Here is a 10,857-nt window from a genome sequence, read left to right as displayed (position 1 = left end):
AAAAAAATCAATTATAAAAATAAAACTAATTATAATTCAACTAGTGCAATCATAAATAAAACAAACTAAATAACAAAACTGCTCTTTATTGAATACATGTACTATCTTGTCACTAGCTTGCAATCCTATCAACATCAGGAGCTCACATCTAATCTTAGTTACTTGGTCCTCCTCTACCGGTACACTATTTTTAAACACCTAGATACATTCATACGCTAATAAATATAATAAAATGATAGCCCAAATATTTCCAAAATTATCATCATACTGATTTATAAAATAATGTTATTTATACATTTAAATTTATACATTATGTGTACTTGATTAATCTTGCTCATAAAAATACTCATATTTCTAGAAATTAAAAAATTTATTCTTTTTTTTAATAATATAAGTAGAAAATAATAAATTATGTGAATTTTGATTTGTAATTACATGTAAATTCATACCTTTGAACTTGCAAACCTTACCATGAACTTTATTAATAATTATAAAACACGATATTTAATTCCATATATTATACTTACCTAATATTTGTAAAGAATAAATATTTCAATTTTTTTATAAATTTTTATAATTTTTTAATAAAGGAAAATAATACAATTGAATATGAATCCTTCATTATATAATTCTCTAAATAACATTCTTTAAAATTAGTTTCATTGAAAAAGTAAACATAAAAGCTTTATTATGAAATTAAAATGAATCTATACTTTGCTTTAAAAAATTAAAAATCTTTGTAACATTAATTATTTTCATGATGTATTTCATTAATACTATGTAACTATTAATGTATTACTTTTGCATATCAAGAAAATAATGGAAGTTTATTTTATTTAATTTCTTAATAAAAATGTTAATTTACTATCGAAACATTAATTATGACCAATTACCAAAACATTAATTATGACACAATTAACTCCAATGAAAGAGCTTTCAGAATATTTTAAAAGTATAAAATATTCATTTAGCTATAAGATAATATAAAAATATTTTTTATTATTTGATTAAGTTAATCTTTTATTAATTACTAATAATTAAAAAATATACGAAAATATGTGAATATAAATTAAGGTTATAATCCATGTTAAGTATTCGAAGACCGAATACACAGAATGCTATAAATATTTTTATGAGCTAAGGTTGCATTCACTTTCCTTTTATCCCTGAAGTTATTTAAAATGTGAAAAAGTTGACACTAATTTAAAAATACTTTTGAGAAAATAAATTAGGTTATGTTCAGTATGTTTTTTGAAAAGGGTTGGTAAGTAATTAGTACTTAGCGTGTTTGTTAAGCATAACCTAAGGAAAAAGAATAGCTTAGAAAATGAAAAATTAACTAATAAAAAATAAAACTACTATCATAAATCTTTCATAACATTGCACTTTTTGATAGTGGGCAATGGACCTAAAACTAGAACTTAAATTTTTGAATATGCATTTGACAATAGACATTCAGAAAAGCCATTTAATGATACAGAAAATACTAGAGATAGCAACTCCATCTCTCTCTTCCTTCCATGCGCGCACGTATGTGCATGGTTAAGTGCAAAACACAGAAATGCATTAGTATTTAATAAAAGATACTAAAATAACACTCTATTTAATTAAAAGCTATTTATTTAAAAATGTTTATTTAACAATTAATTCTGAAATGCTTCACATTTTTTACGTATTTCTTTAATTAACCTCTTAATTTTTTTAATTACATATCAAATGTAATTTTTATATATTAAAATTTATAATTAAATATCTTTGTAAACTTGCTTTATATTATTTTTTAATCAATTTTAAATGAATCAATTCAATAATATAATATTACATTAAAATTTTTAATTTACGATAAAATTACATTTTTTGTACAATATATTTTATATTCTTAGGAAGTACTTTCGACACCATTTCATTTTAGTAAAATATTTATTTAAAGGAACATGAAAGAATGAAAATTAAAAATTTTGGAACTAATGATTTATTTATTATGAATTAAATAAATTTAAAATATTATCTTATTCAAAGTGTTAATCAACTAGTACATTGTATTTCAATTAAATAAAAAAGGATTTAGAATAATATATTAAAATAAATAATATAATGAATAACTAACAGATATTCACATAAAAATACTAAATTTTAATTATTTGACAATATGAATATTTTTGTATTAATTATGAAAATGTATAATGAGTAATGTACTATACTTAATACATACCCGTTAGTTTTAATTTGTTAAAAAATTTTATAACAATTAAAACAATAAAATCATACTATAATTATAAAAATATAATAATGATATTTTTATCGATTTCATTTTAAAATAACTTTACTTTATTATAATCAAATATTTAGATAATTTATTATCATAATTTATTAATATTTTTAAACAGAATATATTTTCGAATTATAGTACATTTTTTTTAACTTTGTTTTAATATATTTTCTAAAAACATTGTAATATAATAATGAAACTTGTAATAATGAAAGGGTAGATTTAAAAACAAAATTTTTTTAATTATATTAGATATTAATATGATTTGAATTTTTATAAGATCGCTATAAAAAAATACGATACGATGGAAAAAATAGAGTATAAAGGACAATTTAAGATTTATTGTTCTTTATTAGAAATCATAAGCACAATTTCATTAATAAGCAAAGAAGTTAAGATTTTTTTAAATTTTGGGAATCCTATTAAAACTAAACAAGACTTTTATATATTTATTCGACTATATTATTTAGTTTATTTTAATAACCTAAGAAAGGAAATTAGTATTAATAATGGTTCAACACTATTTCATTGCGTATTGTTGAAAACATTAGAAACTTTTTACCAATGGAGATTCCATTATTTTAAATCCTATCAGTGTAATGAAATTGCATTATATTATTTAATTATCAAATATATAAGTCAAAAACCGAGTAATTTTACAGAACACGCCAGTCTTGATCAATAGCGCTGTATCAATCGTTCTGAAGCAGAATGATGAATCGATAAACTCAAATTATGCCAATAACCTTAAATTAAAATTAATAAAACCAAATCAACGGTTCAATACTTTTAAATTTAATTTGAAACAAAGATACCCTTGTATCTATTCGTGTTATACTCATTTTTATATGCACTTTAGTATAATATACTATTTAGAAATATTAAATTATGCTTTATATATACCAATAAACATAACATAGCATGATTAAAATAAAAATACTTAACTATTTTTATATTCTTGAATATTATATTACTATATATGTAAATATTCTAATAAGAACTATATATTTCTCCTGTTTAAAATTAAACGCCTATTCAGTAAAAAAGATTAATCTTTTGGAATAATTAATTTTTTTTACAAATATTAATATAATATTGAAAATGGTTAAGAATATCAATTTATATAATTTATTGAAAGCTAAGTTTAGAAAATCAGATCAGTTAAATGAACAATTCCAATTGATATTAAATTCTTTTATATTTATTTTTTATTTTAAATATATACAATAATGTGGATTTGAGTATATTTGTTTTAATTGCATACTAAAACTCTTTATTCTGTTACCCGATATGCTCTATTACTAAGTTTCTATTACACAATAAACATTTTTATTTATTTTTACTGCATTATTATAAATACTTAATTTATGCCTTCGTTATAATTTTTGCAAAATTCAATTTACTTTTATATCAGGTCTTACAAGAGCCTGGTATTTATGAATATACAAATCCATTTATTGTATCTATTAGATGTAAGTTAAGTTGCGATTAAAATTTTTTATAAATAATTTATATGTGTAGTTAAATATCTTATGTAAGTAAATTCAGATGGGACAATTAAAGAGTCCATTTCCAGATGAGGCAAAGATTGTTTTTCTTCTCTAAGAAATAACTTCAGATAAAAGAGAGTATTTATGTGGCTAATATTTAATTAAAAAAATATTTTTTGCATGATAAACTTTAGTTAATTACGAACTATCTTAGTTGACGTAGACATAAAGAATTTAAATTGTATGACAAAATGATAAAAAAAAATAATATTGTTCTCCTATTATGACAAATCATAACTGTTCGAGATTGACGCAGTTTTCACGAATTTAAGAAAAAGTGGGTCATACGCGCTTAGACCGGGACGCGCACTCGGGCGAATGTTTAGAAACAAAACTCGGCAAGTCCGAGCAAGTCTTACGACATAAAATCTAATATACTATAAGATCACACAAAGGTATTACGTCCTACTTTTCTTTCGTCGAATTCTCGAAGGTTCTAGATTTTTCTTTCTACGCCTCGTGTATTAGTGCAACAACGACGATGCTTTGTTGCCAGCTAACTGAGCCGCCGCGTAGATACATAAGGCAAGCACGTGGCGCGCCTCGCCCTCTCTCGCTGAAAATCTCTCTTGCTGACAGCCTCTCTTACTGAACCACCCTCACCCAACTGCGCTTGCGGCTAACATCTTGCCGTGACCCGAACGCAGTGACCGACCATAGTGAACCGATTTAATCCTCTACCAATAGAAGCCATGGCACACGGGTCTCGATCTGCCCTTAGCAGGATCGCCATGGAACGGTCGGTATTTTCAGCAGAGCCGCCACGGAACGATCAAGCCAATTTATGTGAGAATTTATATATTGATCAAGACAATCAATTTATGTGGCCATAAATTCGGCAGCCTAGTAAATAATATACGTATATATATATATATTAAAATTATAATATACGTATATAATATACGTAATATATATATTAAAAGGAAATCGGCAGATTTAGTAGTGATTTACAGTGAAGCCAATTGGAATAGTAATTAAAGGGGACATCAATTACGCAGCAATTTACACTGTATGCAGCTCACAAGGTACACTTTTATATTAAAAAATAAGCTAGTCACATCACGCGCAAGAATAGTCGGGCAAACTTACGGTCTCTCTCTCGAACCAACGCTTCGACCCCGTACAGGCCCATAAGAGTCGACTCAAGCGACGCAATTCGTCAAGCACTTGTCAAGACCAGACAACAATATATTGAATAATTGATTACAATTACATTTCATTAAGTCCTTCAAGAGCATGAAGACTTATCATTATTACTCTTGTGTGTGACTAGTCTTTTTACTGCCCCAATAAATAATGAAAACATAATTGATTACTCAACAAGTTCCATTAAATATCTTACGCCATATCAAGTATAGTTATTCATACATCAAACATACTTGATTCAAACACCATCTTCTCATGCTACCTCACAAGCATGATTGATTGATTACATCAGCTGATATTTACAACATCAGCATTACCTCAACTTCAAATACTCAGTCATATCCATAGAATCTTCAATAATCAAGAATACAAGGAAACACCCTCATTTCTTCAATAGAATTATCTCTCTCTATACAACAGTGCAATATTATTATAATCATTTACAAATAATAAACCTTGTTTTACTAAAATACATAATATTTTTCAGCCCTGTCACTTTTTATTTCCTTTAAAGTTATCCTGACGAGAGACTAATTCACTGAACTATTGAATTGGTAGTTCGAGCCATAAACTAAGCCTTTAAAATCGATCAATTACAAATTATAATCTATCTTTTATACTTTGCATTACCTAAAAATAATGTAACCATAAAGTATCTTAACTGTGATTTATGATAAAAATGATAAGAATAATATTTATGATAAAACAATATACTTCTCTATAGAAATATTAATATTATGAAAAATTAATTAAAAAAATTATTTTATAGCTCATTTAAAATAATTATAAATATTACTACATTTATTATATAAGAAAATATTTCAAAATTAAAAATTGGTCTTAAAATTTTTAATAAAATTTTAGAGATCAGTTTGTTAAAGAATGGGAGACACATTGATCGTAGTAGATGCTCCCTTCTAATTTTATAAATAATATCATTGATAAATTTATTCTTGATGTTTTAAGAAATTACGTCTATTCTTTTTTTCTTTATTTTTTCTTTCCATTAATATATTTCCTGAATGATTCTTTTTCAAATTTCATATTTTAAATTAAGGAATTAAAAATATTGCATTCCGCATTGCAAAAATAAATTTATCATTTATTTTAATGTTTTCACCAATCAAATAACTGTCAGAACTTCTTGAAAGTTCTGTATAACGAATTTATTTTATATTAAAAAATAAATCTTTCTTTTAACCGTATTGAAAAATAAGTATAATATTGAAATATATTTTGTTTAAAAAAAAACATTTTAAAAGACAATTTTAATTTGTACGATTATTAATACGCAATACATACATTACATTAAATTATTGATGGTATTACGATCGAATTATTTTAATTATTTAAGAATTATTTTATTTTGAATTATTACTTAAGAACAATTACAAAATTATAATTTTTGAAATATAATATGCTTTAAAATTGTAAAATACAATATTCTTTTTTAATTGATTCTATGGAATTTTTTTGTAACTATTGCAATATATATTATCTTTTTAATACTTAAAAATGAAAATATTTTTTATATTCAATAATTAATAATTCAATTATAAATAATAATAAATATAAATTCAATAATAAATAATTCAATAATTTCAATAATTAATAAAAAAATATATGAACCTCTATTAAAACTATTTTTTTAACTACAGCTACTTAAGACTGCAGTAGGCTTTTGTTGCTTTTGCAGAGCTTTTATAATACCATATCTTTGTATATAGTAGATAATTATTTAATTAATTGTTGTTTATATATTTTTTAAATTATTCATCATATTTCTTTGGCTATAATTTTTCATTTTATAAGAATGTAATATATATTATAAATATTCTATCTACTTTTCTTCTTTCGATTATTTATTGAACAACAGTGACAGTCATTGGGAAGCGATAAATAAATAAAGTAATTAAATTCTAGCTCTGTATAGTTCAATTTAAAAGGAGCCGTCGTTCATACTATTCCAAGTGTTAGCATATACTTTTCTGACTTACCATCTTATCCGATATGAACATCTATTAAACAGCTATTATATCTGGATTGAAAATTCATAACTATTTTACATTTAATCATTTTATATTTTATTTGCATGCACAATTTAAAGTAAGGCTATTTTGAAAATATTTATTCAATAAATTTCATCTTATAAAAAATCCTTTATTATTTGATGAATGTATCTAAAAAAAACTTTAAATTACTTGCATTATTAATAGAATTTATAATTTCTTACTTTTAAAATTCAATATGCATCAATAGTTTTTAAATTAATTACTATTTATAATCTGTTACTAGTTACATTGCAAGTGATAGAAATACATAAAATACAATAAATTTTTCATTCTATATAAAAAAAAAAAATATATTTTAGTGTTATTCCATAATTAGATACGTTTTGTATTTTTAGTTAGTTTCCCTTAATTATATAAAAAATTCAATTTTTATATCCATATGTTTCCATATGTATTTTATGTTCATACTATTCATTGTTTGCTTTGTATTTTTTTTTTGCTTTGTATTATTTGTTTGCATTGTATTATTTGTTTGCATTGTATTGATCGTTATACACAATAACAAAAATTTTATTCTAAATTAAATCTTAGAAAATTATAACTAAAAATGCTTTAGATTATAATATCGTTTCATTTTTATATTACAAACACTTATAAATAAATTTATATTCTAAACAAGGCATATTTTTTTTATTTAAACAATTTCCAATTCTCAGAATATAGTATTGTCAAAAACCTAATAATGTATGAAAAAATGAAACTAATGAGTTACTGAAACTTTTTTATTACATACTTATGAATATTATATCTCGATCTAATTAAATTTTTCTAATAAGTTAATATAATTGATTATAAATAACTGCTGATAATTAATAAATCAATATTTATTCGATTAAAAGTTCTACACTAGTTAATATAGCATAAATATGAAATTAACTAAACTAATTTGGATAGCTTATTTCCATATAAAAAAATATATTTTCTTTCCTTAAGGTAATAGAACTCAAGTACGGCATCTCTCGTTAAAAGCACTTCTACCAGACACTAACGGGTATATGACTTATGAGGGTAGTACGACGCACCCAGGCTGTTGGGAAACAGCCGTATGGCTGATTCTTAACAAACCTATCTACATCACTGCACAGGAAGTACTGAATTTATTTATGTTAAATACAATTAAACTTTTAAATAGAGTCAATAGGATATAAACAATAAATTCATAAAAGAAAAATATAGAATTATATATCGTATATTGTATTAAAACTTATAATGTCATGAATTTATATTTTGATAATAGATTATCAATCTGAAATTATTAACAGGAATTAAAATAGATTATTTTAGAACATTATTATTAGATTTTATTATCATAAAAAATATAAAATAAAGTAATTAATGGCATAGAAAACCTATAACAATTTGAAAAATTATCGCTTTGATCTTGTTCATATATGATTAAAAAAAATAAATATTTTAGTCATCATATTAGTATTACATGAAATATATATTAGTTTATAGAACATAATATATTTTCTTATACCTAATTAATATTATGAATAAAATTTGCATTAAAATTGGTTAGAATATTTTTGATAACTGACTTTTATTACTCTTTGAATTATATAATTTTATCTTATTATTTTTGTAGTGTGAATATGAATTTAATTTATATAGTTTATTAATAATTTTATATTTTTCTCACATAATATTAATAATTAATAAAAAATTCTAGTACTAAATAAAAATGATCGATTGAGACTAACATACATAAAAATGTTTAAATACCACAATACCACAATACCACAAATATTAATGATTAACTTCATAAGCTTTTTTATGTAATTCTTGGGATGTACATATCTAAATTTATCACAGGTCTTAAATATAATTAATATTTAAAAACGAATACAGTAGTCTAAATATTTATGGCCGATTTAATGATTTAAATGAGTAAGAATTAAGAAAACGTGAATATAAATTACTCTTTAAGATATATTTATGTATAAAATATATTATTTTATTTTTGTAATAAAAATGAACTGAAAGAGAATAATTTTTTGCATAGAAAATATTTTCTATACTGTTTTAGTTAACATATTGTTTATCTATTTAGCTTTATGCTTTAAGAAGATTGATGCAAGGCACTATTGATGTTCCAAAAGCCCCACTAGGAAATAATTCTAGACCATTGCAAGAACTTCGCCATAGGACTATACGAACCAACATTGATTTTCGTAAGGTATATGTTAGTTAGGTGTCATATATCATTATAAGTTTTATAATATAATTAAATGTAATTAAAATAGACATCAGAATATCATTAAAAATTGAATTTATAGATATTATTTAATAAGATGTATGCTATTTTTTTATTAATTAGCAGCTGGGTGCTAAGTGTCCAACAATGACGACGAATATGCGATACAAAGGTAACATTTCTCTGTAAATGGTAACTACTAATCTATTACCAACTTTCATTGTATAAGATTTCTGATGAGAATTTAAATAGATTATTTATTCCGTAGCTAATAGATGGCGGGATGACAACCCATTAACTCATAATATCGTTTGAGAATCTATTCAGTTTGGTAGAACTTGTGACAATCGATGATTAAAATTTATATCATCGACACTTTCCATATATAAAGTTGCAGCAAATGAAAGGAAGAATAATGTGAGGCAAATACTTAGTTTGATTTTTCTTGAAATAGACCTTATTCGAAAAGAAATATAATAAACAGAACGAAAATATAATAAGAAAATAACATTCCATATAGATATAGCAAACTAAAAAATTATTTTAAAAAACAGAAAAAATGACAGTAGATGATCATTTTATAGCATTTTATAACTTCATAGTAAATTGCAGTTTCCTCTGAAAATCATTATTATATTACATTATCCATTCGGAATATATTACGGTAGATCGATAATCGTATTCCAATGATTAATTATAATTTTCGATGATTTATTAATTTATTACACTAGCTTTATTTAAAAATGACATACGATTGGACTATTATAAAATAAATAAGTACACGTGCATGTAATGAAAATAATTATTACAATTTACAAGACCCTATATCTAATCTACTAATGAGATTACAGAAAATTTATAATTTTATGTGTTTCATTTAAATATATAAACATCGGTTTTAATATCGCAGAATCGCTATTGACATTTGAAATTTCTCCTCTAGGAATTGATAGAAACAGCATATCAAAATCAAACTATGAGAATAGCATAATAAAGGAAGTAAATGTAACAGTAATATAAATTTACGTGTATTATATGATTTTGTACAAAATTAATAAAAGTATAAAATTTTAAAAGTATCCTTTTAAACAGTAATAACGGAAATACTGAAAATATAATAATTATAGAAAAAATAATTATTAATAATCCTATTATTTAAATAATAAGCTCCACTGTAAATTATTTTTTCAACCAAGAAATGTGTGTATGTGTGTGTGCATCGTATTTGCGTTAAATAACTCTGTTTTTTTGTCTTGTTACCAATCAAAATAAAAATGTTATAGATTTGCTTGATTTTTGTGAATTTAGCATAAGAAAAATATAAAATAAATTTGAGAAGTGTTACAGTAAAATATATGTGTTATTTAAAGTAAACATGCAGATAACTTATTAAATAGCCCCATGCTTTTGTATATATTGTACTAAAAAAAACAGATAAATATATAAAAAAAACCTAAACTGTATGATATTATTAAAAAGAAAAAAATTACAAAAAATTATATAATGATATATTGTAATTCTTTTCATACTTATTTTCAATTTCTTTATTATTATTTGACTAATTCTAAGGTAAGTTTTATACAAAAAATATTAATGAAAATTATAATGTGAAAGACAAAAAAC

The 10,857-nt window shown here is 23.0% G+C and overlaps 1 protein-coding gene across 3 annotated transcripts; it reads left to right on the top strand.

The window, feature by feature from the left end:
• The first annotated feature begins 7,974 nt into the window (after window positions 1–7,974).
• LOC105366851 (carbonic anhydrase-related protein 10-like) lies at window positions 7,975–10,251 on the top strand. Of its 3 annotated transcripts, XR_913028.1 has the most exons (5): window positions 7,975–8,125; window positions 9,091–9,216; window positions 9,358–9,406; window positions 9,487–9,651; window positions 10,178–10,251. XR_913028.1 is itself a non-coding variant. In XM_011505438.1 (4 exons), exons 1-4 carry the CDS (start codon window positions 8,033–8,035, stop codon window positions 9,504–9,506), a joined length of 285 nt encoding a protein of 94 aa, XP_011503740.1. In that variant the 5' UTR covers window positions 7,975–8,032; the 3' UTR covers window positions 9,507–9,720. The 3 variants fall into 3 exon arrangements, 2 of the variants coding, with proteins under 2 accessions (XP_011503740.1, XP_011503739.1); XM_011505438.1 differs by lacking the exon at window positions 10,178–10,251 and having other exon boundaries at window positions 9,361–9,406; window positions 9,487–9,720; XM_011505437.1 differs by lacking the exon at window positions 10,178–10,251 and having other exon boundaries at window positions 9,487–9,720.
• The last annotated feature ends 606 nt before the right edge of the window (window positions 10,252–10,857 follow it).

This window comes from Ceratosolen solmsi, unplaced genomic scaffold, assembly GCF_000503995.2.
Source record: "Ceratosolen solmsi marchali unplaced genomic scaffold, CerSol_1.0 scaffold94, whole genome shotgun sequence".
NCBI lineage: Eukaryota > Metazoa > Arthropoda > Insecta > Hymenoptera > Agaonidae > Ceratosolen > Ceratosolen solmsi.
Note: the sequence above shows the minus strand (reverse complement) of the source record. Positions and strands in the feature narration are given on the sequence as shown.